The sequence below is a fragment of the Oncorhynchus mykiss genome, chromosome 22 (assembly GCF_013265735.2).
Source record: "Oncorhynchus mykiss isolate Arlee chromosome 22, USDA_OmykA_1.1, whole genome shotgun sequence".
Taxonomy (NCBI): Eukaryota; Metazoa; Chordata; class Actinopteri; order Salmoniformes; family Salmonidae; genus Oncorhynchus; species Oncorhynchus mykiss.
Window position 1 is genome coordinate 7,853,367 of NC_048586.1, and position 14,134 is coordinate 7,867,500.

Sequence of the window (14,134 nt, forward strand, 5' to 3'; positions counted from 1 at the left end):
ATCTAGTGCCAAGATATCAGTGTTACTACATGAATGGCTTCAGATACAAATCGAGGATCAGTGCACCCTCCTCAAGTCCTAATCATAACCATTAGGATGTGACATGTGCAAATGCAGATAAGAGAGTTTGATCTAACTTCATCACACACACACTAGCTGTTTAAAGACATACTCAGATGTCACATGTCACTTACAGGTAGAAAGAACCCTTAGAGACTCTTTATTCTGGACCGCAATATGTTCCTCTCCTCTCCTCTCCTCCAGTAATGAAAGGTAAAGTCCCGGGTGTCGCTCTATGTCTTTCAGCTGCACAACACTTTCAAAAAGACTTCCCCTCTCTGCATCCAGGGAGAAAAGGTAGAGTGAACATTCTCTGTAACTAAAGTACGCAGATCTAATAAAAGGAAAGCACCACAGGTGCAGGGAACACTAAATACCATGGGGGAAATAGAGACATACCTGGAGAATTTGGATGCTCCGCTCCCATTGCTTCACTCCCATTTCAATCAAAGAGTCTTTGTCAGATTTAATTCCACCTGATATTCTTAGTGAGAGAAGTATCCCATCAGTGATTGAGTCATTGAAGCTTCTTGAATTGAGAGAGTCACATTCCAAAGCAAGGAGAAACAGGTCCAGTTACAAGCACCTCACCAGCTCTACTGCCTCTCCCTTTTGCCCTCTCAGTTTGCTCTGACAGACTACACTCAGCCACAGAGCATACTCTGCCCTAAAGTTGAGCTGGAGAGAGAGAAATGGCATAGAGAAGCAGAGAGAGAATGTAACTGCCAGCAAGTAGTGACAAACCACCAGCTCACAAATCTGTAATCCATTGAGCTTTCTGAGTCAAATCTGTCCTTCTGTTATGCCGACTCCTCCACCCTCCTCCTCTAATCCAGCCGCACACCGTCTTCCCCATTTCCCCTCTCCGCTCCACACTTTATATCATCTAGTACTGCACCATTATCCTACTGCATTCCGCACAAATCTTTCAGTCCTCTCTCCTCCCAGAGGCACTCACTCACTGCCCATCCCTTCTCTCTGTCCCCATCTTCACCTGTCACTCCTTTCCCCATATTTCATGTCACTCCTAGAATTTCTCTGCCATCTCTTTCCCATTGCTCTTCTTCTCTTCCTATTCTTATATACTCTCCACCAGAGTTCTGCTGCCTTCGCTGCGTCTCCAGCAGACTGCATGTATTATTATCCCCACAATGGCCTCCCAGCTTATTGTTTATGAATTACCAGCGCTGCAGGCCAAACAAAGGCTATTTTCATAAAGAAACCTCCATTTCATTTCAGCTCCAATTAGATAGGAGGCTAAAGAATAGAAGTGGACTGGCCGCGGCCTCTAAGGATGGCAGGCCCCATTCAGAGCCATTCAATGGGGCCTTATTGCTTTCCTTGACAAAGGGAGCTCGTGGATGGGCTTTCAGACTAAAAAACACAGAGTAGAAATGACTGGGAAGAGAAGACAGTCTCCTGTACAATAACAAACCTTTAAAGGGAAGGATAGTGTCTTTCGCTTATCCTTCCATCCATCAATTTATCCTTCCGTTTCTTTGCTTTCTTCTATTTGGTGTGTGTATATTGGCCTGGACATGAATGACAGACAGTTGAAAGAGAAAGGAGGAGAGAATAAGAAAGAGCAGCTCAGTTCTTCACAATACATGTCAACTCTAAATGATCGCTGGCCGTTGAATAGACAGAGAGGAGAGGGAAGTGTGTGTGTTCCCACAGCTGATTGATTTACAGCTTTGAAAATAGAGAAAAAGAAAGAAAGAAGACGAAAGCGAGAGACATCTTGATGCTTTAACAGAACTCTACAATAGTCAAGGGCACATTGTGGCCCTGTCAGTGACAAGATGTCACTTTCTCTCTAAGAAAGCAGAGGGAGACAGAGAGAAAGAACAGAGAAAAATAAAGAAAGTGAGAAAGAAAGGAGCGAGAGAGAGAGGACTGTGCCAGGTCAAAGATGAACAATGGGAATAAGACAATTACTTCTTCACAGTTTCTTCCAATGCGTAAACTGTAAATACACTGAACAAAAATATAAATTCAACATGTAAAGTGAGCTAAAATAAAAGATCCTCAATTCTTCATATGCACACAAAGCTTATTTCTCTCAAATTGTGTGCACACATTTGTTTACATCCCTGCTAGTGAGCATTTCTCCTTTGCCAAAATAATCCATCCACCTGACAGGTGTGGCATCTCAATAAGCTGATTAAACAGCATCATCATTACACAGGTGCACCTTGTGCTGGGACAATAAAAGGCCACTTTAAAATGTGCAAATTTTGTCACAGAATACAATGCCACAGATGTATCAAGTTTTGAGGGAGCGTGTTATTGGCATGCTGACTGCAGGAATGTCCACCAGAGTTGTTGCCAGATAATTTAATGTTCATTTCTCTACCATAAACTGCCTCCAATGTCGTTTTAGAGAATTTGGCAGTACATCCAACCAGCCTCACAAACGCAGACCACCAGCCCAGGACCTCCACATCCGGGTTCTTCACCTGTGGGATTGTCTGAGACCAGCCACCCGAACAGCTGATAGAACTATGGGTTTGCACAACCAAAGAATTTCTGCACAAACTGTCAGAAACCGTCTCAGGGAAGCTCATCTGCGTGCTGGTCGTCCTCACCAGAGTTTTGACCTGACTGCAGTTAGACATCGTAATCGACGTCAGTGGGCAAATGCTCACCATCGATGGAACACTAGAGAAGTGTGCTCTTCACGGATGAATCCCGGTTACAACGGTACCGGGCAGATGGCAGACAGTGTGTATGGCGGCGTGTGGGCGAGCGGGTTGTTGATGTCAATGTTGTGAACAGAGTGCCCCATGGTGGCAGGTGGGTTATGGTATGGGCAGGCAGGTATAAGCTACGTACAACGAACACAATTGCATTTCATTGACAACAATCTGAACGCACAGAGATACCTTGACGAGATCCTGAGGCCCATTGTCGTGCCATTCATCCACCGCCATCACCTCATGTTTCAGAATGATAATCCACGGCCCCATGTCGCAAGGATCTTTACAGAATTCCTGGAAGCTGAAAATGTCTTAGTTCTTCCATGACCTGCATACTCAGACATATCACCTATTGAGCATGTTTGGGATGCTCTGGATCGACGTGTACGACAGCGTGTTCCAGTTCCCGCCAATATCCAGCAACTTCACACAGCCATTGAAGAGGAAACAGACAGTATTCCGAAGGCCACAATCAACAGCCCGATCAACTCTATGCGAAGGAGATGTGTTGTGCTGCTGTAGGCAAATGGTGGTCACACCAGATACCGACTGGTTTTCTGATCTACGCCCTTACCTTTTTTTATGGTATCTGTCATCAACAGATGCATATCTGTATTCCTAATCATGTGAAATCCATAGATTAGGGTCTAATTCATTTATTTCAATTGACTGATTTCCTTATATGAACTGAAACTCTTTGAAATTTTTGCCGTTTGCATTTATATTTTTGCTCAGTGTAGAATAGAAAGTAAACCTGTCCTGGCTAGCATCAATCTGAGTGTTAGATCTGGGTGTTACAGAGGAAAAATCTAGGTTTTATGTTCCCTTGTATTTATGCAGGTATACAGTGCCTTGCGAAAGTATTCGGCCCCCTTGAACTTTGCGACCTTTTGCCACATTTCAGGCTTCAAACATTAAGATATAAAACTGTATTTTTTGTGAAGAATCAACAACAAGTGGGACACGATCATGAAGTGGAACGACATTTATTGGATATTTCAAACTTTTTTAACAAATCAAAAACTGAAAAATTGGGCGTGCAAAATTATTCAGCCCCTTTACTTTCAGTGCAGCAAACTCTCTCCAGAAGTTCAGTGAGGATCTCTGAATGATCCAATGTTGACCTAAATGACTAATGATGATAAATACAATCCACCTGTGTGTAATCAAGTCTCCGTATAAATGCACCTGCACTGTAATAGTCTCAGAGGTCCGTTAAAAGCGCAGAGAGCATCATGAAGAACAAGGAACACACCAGGCAGGTCCGAGATACTGTTGTGAAGAAGTGTAAAGCCGGATTTGGATACAAAAAGATTTCCCAAGCTTTAAACATCCCAAGGAGCACTGTGCAAGCGATAATATTGAAATGGAAGGAGTATCAGACCACTGCAAATCTACCAAGACCTGACCGTCCCTCTAAACTTTCAGCTCATACAAGGAGAAGACTGATCAGAGATGCAGCCAAGAGGCCCATGATCACTCTGGATGAACTGCAGAGATCTACAGCTGAGGTGGGAGACTCTGTCCATAGGACAACAATCAGTCGTATATTGCACAAATCTGGCCTTTATGGAAGAGTGGCAAGAAGAAAGCCATTTCTTAAAGATATCCATAAAAAGTGTTGTTTAAAGTTTGCCACAAGCCACCTGGGAGACACACCAAACATGTGGAAGAAGGTGCTCTGGTCAGATGAAACCAAAATTGAACTTTTTGGCAACAATGCAAAACGTTGTGTTTGGCGTAAAAGCAACACAGCTGAACACACCATCCCCACTGTCAAACATGGTGGTGGCAGCATCATGGTTTGGGCCTGCTTTTCTTCAGCAGGGACAGGGAAGATGGTTAAAATGTATGGGAAGATGGATGGAGCCAAATACAGGACCATTCTGGAAGAAAACCTGATGGAGTCTGCAAAAGACCTGAGACTGAGATTTGTCTTCCAACAAGACAATTATCCAAAACATAAAGCAAAATCTACAATGGAATGGTTCAAAAATAAACATATCCAGGTGTTAGAATGGCCAAGTCAAAGTCCAGACCTGAATCCAATCGAGAATCTGTGGAAAGAACTGAAAACTGCTGTTCACAAATGCTCTCCATCCAACCTCACTGAGCTCGAGCTGTTTTGCATGGAGGAATGGGAAAAAAATTCAGTCTCTCGATGTGCAAAACTGATAGAGACATACCCCAAGCGACTTACAGCTGTAATCGCAGCAAAAGGTGGCGCTACAAAGTATTAACTTAAGGGGGCTGAATAATTTTGCACGCCCAATTTTTCAGTTTTTGATTTGTTAAAAAAGTTTGAAATATCCAATAAATGTCGTTCCACTTCATGATTGTGTCCCACTTGTTGTTGATTCTTCACAAAAAATACAGTTTTATACCTTTATGTTTGAAGCCTGAAATGTGGCAAAAGGTCGCAAAGTTCAAGGGGGCCGGATACTTTCGCAAGGCACTGTAGTTCAACAGAAGACAAAGTGTGACTTTAGCCAGTACCAATCAGGGAACAAGGTGATGGCGGTACGTTGATAAAGGATGACATTTGAGCCTTTGAGGCGACACCAGCAGAATTAGAGCCTTTTCCTTTAGAAACCAAAGCAGGAGAGTCAGAAAGGTCAAAGGTCTTTGATAGGCTTGTCACATCGATAAGGTGGGATATAATCACACGCACACAACTTACTTTCCAAAGGAGTGAGAGAAAGGAGAAGATGTCTTCATCACCCCATGCTTCCCTGCTTAAATTGTTGCCAGTGTGTGTGTGTGTGTGTGTGTGTGTGTGAGAGAACCAACCTCCCTTCCTTTGGATCACCATCATGGTTGTTGTTATCATGCTCCCAAGCCTTCATATCACGTTGCCTCATAAATACCCGTAGAATGTCATGTCCTGATCTCTTCAAATGTCATTCTTACCTTTCAACCAGGCAGACTACAGCCCCCCTACACAACATGATCAGATCTCCTAGAGGCCCCTAGCACCCAGCCTGTACTCAGACATGTTAGTTTGTGTTTATCAGAGAAGATTACATCTCTAATGGTACCCTATTCCCTACATAGTGCACTACTTTAGACCAGAGCCCTATTCCCTACATAGTGCACTACTTTAGACCAGAGCCCTATAGAACCCTATTCCCTATATAGTGCACTACTTTAGACCAGAGCCCTATTCCTTTTATAGTGCACTACTTTAGACCAGAGCCCTATAGAACCCTATTCCCTATATATAGTGCACTACTTTAGACCAGAGCCCTATAGAACCCTATTCCCTATATAGTGCACTACTTTAGACCAGAGCCCTATTCCTTTTATAGTGCACTACTTTAGACCAGAGCCCTATAGAACCCTATTCCCTATATAGTGCACTACTTTAGACCAGAGCCCTATTCCCTACATAGTGCACTACTTTAGACCAGAGCCCTATAGAACCCTATTCCCTATATAGTGCACTACTTTAGACCAGAGCCCTATTCCTTTTATAGTGCACTACTTTAGACCAGGCCCCTATAGAACCCTATTCCCTATATATAGTGCACTACTTTTGACTAGAGCCCAGAGTGCCACTTGGGATGCATGCATACTACATGTGGTCCTGAAGCGTCACCCTGGTTCATTACCTGCTTGGTGACTCCTGATAAGCTGGGTGACAGAGAGGCTATGAGACACTGACACTAGTTAGAGATACAGTACACAGACGGATAGTAGCGGATGTACGGTGAGCTTTCTGCCGCAGAGCGGCTAGCGTGGCATCACCTAGGTGGGTGTTGCAAAATGGTGGTAGATGTGGTGTGAATGTAAAGTGCTTTGAGCACCTGGAAAAGCGCTACGTAAATTAAATTCATCATTATCGTCATCATCAGTCTTTCTGCAGTACAAGGACGAGGTTTGGAGTCGCTGAAAACACATTTTATTTCATACCTTAGCAATGTTCATATTTACATCAAAGCGTACCAGTACCAGTCAGTACCAATATCAATACCAGACAGTACCAATACCAGTACCAGTCAGTACCAATACCAGTCAGTATTAATAACAATACCAGTACCAGTCAGTACCAATACCAGCCAGTATTAATAACAATACCAATACCAGCCAGTACCAATACCAGCCAGTATTAATAACAATATCAATACCAGTCAGTACCAGTACCAGCCAGTATTAATAACAATATCAATACCAGTCAGTACCAATACCAGCCAGTATTAATAACAATATCAATACCAGTCAGTACCAATACCAGCCAGTATTAATAACAATATCAATACCAGACAGTACCAATACCAGTACCAGTCAGTACCAATACCAGCCAGTATTAATAACAATATCAATACCAGTCAGTACCAGTACCAGCCAGTATTAATAACAATATCAATACCAGTCAGTACCAATACCAGCCAGTATTAATAACAATATCAATACCAGTCAGTACCAATACCAGCCAGTATTAATAACAATATCAATACCAGACAGTACCAATACCAGTACCAGTCAGTACCAATACCAGCCAGTATTAATAACAATACCAATACCAGTCAGTACCAATACCAGCCAGTATTAATAACAATATCAATACCAGTCAGTACCAATACCAGCCAGTATTAATAACAATATCAATACCAGTCAGTACCAATACCAGCCAGTATTAATAACAATATCAATACCAGTCAGTACCAATACCAGCCAGTATTAATAACAATATCAATACCAGTCAGTACCAATACCAGCCAGTATTAATAACAATATCAATACCAGTCAGTACCAATACCAGCCAGTATTAATAACAATATCAATACCAGACAGTACCAATACCAATACCAGACAGTACCAATATCAATCAGTACCAATATCAATATCAATCAGTACCAATATCAATACCAGTCAGTATCAATACCAGCCAGTATAAATACCAATATCAATACCAGTCAGTACCAATACCAGTCAGTACCAGTACCAGTCAGTACCAATACCAGCCAGTATTAATAACAATATCAATACCAGACAGTACCAATATCAATACCAGACAGTACCAATATCAATCAGTACCAATATCAATATCAATCAGTACCAATATCAATATCAATCAGTACCAATATCAATATCAATCAGTACCAATATCAATATCAATCAGTACCAATATCAATATCAATCAGTACCAATATCAATATCAATCAGTACCAATATCAATACCAGTCAGTACCAATATCAATACCAGTCAGTACCAATATCAATACCAGCCAGTATAAATACCAATATCAAGACCAGTCAGTACCAATATCAATACCAGACAGTATAAATACCAATATCAGTACCAATACCAGCCAGTATAAATATCAATATCAATACCAGACAGTACCAATATCAATACCAGACAGTATAAATACCAATACCAATACCAGTCAGTATAAATAGCAATATCAATACCAGACAGTATAAATACCAATATCAATACCAGTCAGTATAAATACCAATATCAATACCAGACAGTATAAATACCAATATCAATACCAGTCAGTACCAATACCAGTCGGTACCAATACCAATACCAGTCAGTACCAATATCAATACCTGCCAGTACCAATATCAATACCAGTCAGTACCAATACAAATATCAATATCAATACAAGTCAGTACCAATATCAATACCAGTCAGTACCAATACAAATATCAATATCAATACAAGTCAGTACCAATACCAATATCAATACAAGTCAGTACCAATATCAATACCAGTCAGTACCAATACCAATACCAATATCAATACCAGACAGTACCAATACCAATATCAATACAAGTCAGTACCAATACCAATATCAATACCAATATCAATACAAGTCAGTACCAATACCAATATCAATACAAGTCAGTACCAATATCAATACCAATATCAATACCAGACAGTACCAATACCAATACCAATATCAATACAAGTCAGTACCAATATCAATACCAGACAGTACCAATACCAATACCAATATCAATACAAGTCAGTACCAATACCAATATCAATACCAATATCAATACCAATATCAATACAAGTCAGTACCAATATCAATACAAGTCAGTACCAATATCAATACCAATATCAATACCAGACAGTACCAATACCAATATCAATACAAGTCAGTACCAATATCAATACCAGACAGTACCAATACCAATATCAATACAAGTCAGTACCAATATCAATACCAATATCAATACCAATATCAATACCAATATCAATACCAATATCAATACAAGTCAGTACCAATACCAATATCAATACAAGTCAGTACCAATATCAATACAAGTCAGTACCAATATCAATACCAGACAGTACCAATACCAATACCAATATCAATACAAGTCAGTACCAATACCAATATCAATACCAATATCAATACCAGACAGTACCAATACCAATACCAATATCAATACAAGTCAGTACCAATACCAATATCAATACCAGTCAGTACCAATACCAGTCAGTACCAATACCAGTCAGTACCAACACCAGCCAGTCCATTTCTTTACAAATCCCCACTGACCCACCGATCAATGACAACACAAGGCCCAACCACAAGGCAGGCCGCTACAAGTCCTTACACAGAATACCACAAGACAATGGAAATATAAGACATTAAAACGGATAGATTTCATAGTAATTAAATAACAGTAGAGAAGAGGTGAATGAGGAGTTGTTTTGTACAGTACCATTAGAGCTGTAATGCTTTGCTGAGTATCATTTGTAAACAGAGACGGAGGGAGGGAGAGAGGGAAGACTCCAGGTCCATGTTGGTTTAGGGAGAGATCCACAGACGTTCCTCATTGTTATTGGTGGAGCCACAACTTTTTCCTAGCCATGTGACCTGACCAGGGAAAACTCAGGGTCCTAGTTACACACACACACACACACACACGTTTCCGCAAGCAAACACTCATTCACACTCACACATGTTTCTCCATCACACACTAGCACACCACACACACACACACACACACACAATTCACTCTCACACCATCTCAAATGAACACACACACACCTCATAAGTTAGTCTCGTCCCAGGTGGGGTCGTTCATAGTCTTTAAGACCCTCCTGACCACTTTCTCCAGATCTTTCCGTGCCCTCTGCTCCTCCTCCAGTGACCTCTTCATCTTCTTATTGTCCTGTTGAGGGGTCAACGGTCAGTTTGAATATTCCACAAGCATTCGGTTGTAGTTTTACTACTTCAGCCATCATAACAGTGTAATGTCAGGTGTCGTAAGCGGTCATGAGCTGTCATAGAGCCGTTATAAGCCAGTGGGATGGTGACACAGAGCGGACATTCACCTGTTTGAGCTCCTGTACCTCGTCCCTCAGGGCGTACACTACATCCTCAAGGCTCCTTCAACACAACACACATGGTTAATACCATCCTAGAGGCAAATACATGACTATATACAGGGTCTTCAGAAAGTATTTAGACCCCTTGACTTTTTCCACATTTTGTTACATTTTAGAATAAGGCTGTAACGTATCAAATATGTCCTTTTTTTTTTTTAGCAATCTACACACAATACCCCATAATGATAAAGCGAAAACAGTCAAATTAATTTAAAAAATTCAGAGAGAAATACCGTATTTCAATAAGTATTCAGACCTTTTGCTATGACACTCGAAACTGAGCTCAGGTGCATCCTGTTTCCGTTGATCATCCTTTAGATGTTTCTACAACATGTTTGGAGTCCACCTGTGGTAAATTCAATTGACTGGACATGATTTGGAAAGGCACACACCTGTCTATATGAGGTCCCACAGTTCACAGTGCATGTCAGAGCAAAAACCAAGCCATGAGGTCAAAATTGTCTGTAGAGCTCCGAGACAAGATTGTGTGGAGGCACAGATCTGGGGAAGGGTACCACAAAATGTCTGCAGCATTGAAGGTTCAAGAACACACTGGCCTCCATCATTCTTAAATGGAAGAAGTTTGGAACCACCGAGAATCTTCCTAGAGCTGGCCGCCCGGCCAAACTGAGCAATCGGGGAAGAATGGCCTTGGTCAGGGAGGTGACCAAGAACCTGATGGTCACTCTGACAGAGCTCTAGAGTTCCTCTGTGGAGATGGGAGAACCTTCCAGAAGGACAACCATCTCTGCAGCTCTCCACCAATCAGGCCTTTATGGTAGAGTGGCCAGACAGAAGCCACTCTTCACTAAAAGGCACCTAAAGACTCTCAGACCATGAGAAACAAGATTCACTGGCCTGATGTAACCAAGATTAACTCTTTGGCCTGAAAGCCAAGCATCACGTCTGGAGGAAACCTGGCACCATCCCTAAGGTGAAGCATGGTGGTGGCAGCATCATGCTGTGGGGATGTTTTTTCAGCAGCAGGGACTGGGAGACTAGTCAGGATCAAGGCAAAGATGAACGGAACAAAGTATAGAGAAATCCTTGATGAAAACCTGCTCCAGAGCACTCAGGACCTCAGACTGTGGCGAAGGTTCACCTTCCAACAGGACAATGACCATAAGCACACAGCCAAGACAACGCAGGAGTGGCTTCGGGACAAGTCTCTGAATGTCCTTGAATGGCCCAGCCAGGGCCCGGACTTGAACCTGATCGAACACCTCTTGAGAGACCTAAAAATAGCTGTGCAGAGAAGCTACGTATCCAACCTAACAGAGCTTGAGAGGATCTACAGAGAAGAATGGGTGAAACTCCCCAAATACAGGTGTGCCAAGCTTGTAGGATCATACCCAAGAAGACTCATGGCTGTAATTGCTGCCAACGGTGCTACAACAAAGTACTGAGTAAAGGGTCTGAATACTTATGTAAGTGTGATTTTAGTTTTTTTATATTTAATAAATTAGAAAAAATGTCTAAAAACCTGTTTTTGTTTTGTCGTTATGGGTAAAGAAAAAAAACAAAACAAGAATTTAGAATAAGGCTGTAACGTAACAAAATGTGGAAAAAGTCAAGGGGTCTGAATACTTTCTGAAGACACTGTGTATGCACACAGTACTGCACTTGTCTGCATACTAACTAGTACTTAATCGTTCAGAAACAGAAGCATTCTTATGAAAACACCATCCCATTTTCATTTGGGAATTTCCTCCAGCACATGACAACAGAAACTCTCAGAGGTGACCAAGATACTCATCCCTGACCAAAATTAAGAGGAGGAGGGGAGGAAGTGTGGGAGAGGAAGTAGGGATTAGGAGGAGGAGGAAGAACAAGAGGGAGAAGAGAAGGAGGACGGAAGGTGGAGGTCTTACTTCTCCCCGACTACAGTCTGTCCGTTGCTCGTGGTCTCCTCCACAATGATCTTCTCCTCTCCAGGGATGATGACTTGCAGCCCTGTGTCCCTCCGCATCGTCCCTGTTCCAAACACAACACAACACGCTAGATACGCTGATCCAAGGTAAGTTTGGACTTCCAACCCCTAGAGGCTGAGGTTAGAATTGTGGAATCCTAGCTCTGTAACCTGATCCTAGATCTGTGCTTAAGCCAAGGGCAACGTCTACCCACAGTTTATCTCACATAAGTGATTGAGTTCCTGATTGGTGCTGATTTGTGATCGCCTACATGGTATCGGAAGCAAAATAGACACGACAGGATACAAACACAGGAGATGGCGGAGAAGCTGTGGGTTAGTTAGGCATACACAGAACCACGAGACACAACGACAGAGGAGGCAGAGGAGCCAAGTTGAAGAGCAGAGAAGGAAGAAAAGAGAGAGAGAGAGAGGCACACTACATCCAGATCATCCTGATCCGTTCACCCCTCATTGGTTTTACCTCACCACACCGCTCTCTGTTGCAGACCAAAAACAACACGGTAACATCAAGCGTATATTCATGAGAGAAAAGACACCATTTTGTTCTCACATTTCCTGTTCCGATGGTTCAGCCTGGAGCCTTGATGACAGTGACATCCAACACAGTGAAATAATGTTCTGACAAAACACCCAAAATAACAACAGCTAACAAATGACAGATTTATTCAAAACTCAATGATACAGCGTTTGGGAACTCTTGTCATATACATCAATCTGTATATATATATAACAAATACTCTGTAGGTGCCGTTTGTAGGTAGGTCAATAGGTAAGACATTTTGATCACAGGTGTGGGACAGGTCATATACAGCATTGGAAAGCACAGAGGACACAGTTGAACATCGCAGTCCCCCTGCCTCTCTGTTTTCATTTTTTTTTATTTTTACCGCAGTCACAAAGCAGAACACAAAACATGAGGACAGTCCTATTCTTAGCTCAAATACTCATATAACAACTGTTTGTCTTCTTATTTTCTTCCATTTGCATCCACTATGTACAAAAGAGACACGTGTCCATTCTTTTTTTGTCCATGTCCACCTGTCTTGATGAATAAGTATCGCACATGGCTGCTCCCGCAAGACTAGGTTTCTCTTTCCGTTGACACTATCTGAACACGGAAATGGTAGATTTACACAATGGATGAGTTGTACTGTACTGGCACATCTATGGCAAGCATGATAACTAGGCCACACCATACAGTATGATGTCATACACACACTGGGGGTAGTAGGCCGGTAAGGGGGAGTACAGAAACAGAACTGTTCATATTGAACACATTTCAATGCTCTGCCACAGAGATTGTGCAAAAATGTATCCCAACAAACCACGCTCAATATCCAGTGTAAATTAAACTTTAGTGATACCAGTTCATGAGAGAGAGAGAGAGAGAGAGAGAGAGAGACTAAGTTCACCCAAATCAGTTGTAAACATTTACATACACAGTGAAATAAAATAATTTAAAAATCACATACGTTATACAAAATAATTTACGGACCATAAACAAATCATTTTTATAAATATATAAATAACACAAACCAGTATATTCCATATATTGTAACAATAACAGCGGGGAGAGAGGAATCACAAAAATAGCTATTAGCGCACGGAAGAGCAAGGCAGGATATGTGGTAAAGGATATTGGTGTTGTTTGAAACAAACGTTTCCTACTTGGGACACAGAGACTGGACCTGCCAGGTTTGATGACACTGGCATTGAAGACTGTGAGCCTCTGCTTAGGGCCTGGAGTTTTTACTGGTCCTACAAGACGCCACAGTTGAGTTTTGAACACAGATTTGTGTCCTAGAACACAGAGGCTTGACTGTTTCATTTAATCCACAGAACTCTAATTTCGTCGTCCTTTGAGTAGTATGACCAATGGTTACCTTCACTAATTCATTGGGGTTTCTAAAAACAGACTTCCCATGTTGGCTTGTAGGCAGTAGATTTTGTTGATACAAACTCTAAACTCTAAATACTCAAGTCTGACGCTCGGGTCTCAGTGAGGTCCGGAACGCTAAAGACAACCCCCTGGTTTTTTAATATATCTTTCTGTTTTTTAGCTGTTGAAGGAATATTGTAGTGCAT

The 14,134-nt window shown here is 41.8% G+C and overlaps 1 protein-coding gene across 11 annotated transcripts in view; it reads right to left on the bottom strand.

Moving 5' to 3' along the window:
* Nucleotides 1-14,134, bottom strand: part of arhgef7a (Rho guanine nucleotide exchange factor (GEF) 7a) — a 113,774-nt gene that overhangs the window by 62,045 nt on the left and 37,595 nt on the right. For 4 of the 11 annotated variants that reach the window (XR_005038775.1, XR_005038776.1, XR_005038778.1 and 1 more), the window contains exons 19-24: nt 11,988-12,090; nt 10,063-10,117; nt 9,776-9,899; nt 1,496-1,592; nt 460-544; nt 195-338 (exon numbers count right to left, since the gene is read on the bottom strand). Coding sequence is in view for 3 of the 11 variants with exons in the window: in XM_036958596.1 (XP_036814491.1) it covers nt 9,777-9,899; nt 10,063-10,117; nt 11,988-12,090 (281 nt within the window). In the remaining 8 variants the exon portion in view is untranslated. Of the gene's footprint in view, nt 1-194; nt 339-459; nt 545-1,495; nt 1,593-6,643; nt 9,900-10,062; nt 10,118-11,987; nt 12,091-14,134 lie in introns of those variants that run through there. The other 7 variants (XR_005038777.1, XR_005038781.1, XR_005038780.1 and 4 more) reach the window with 4 other exon arrangements.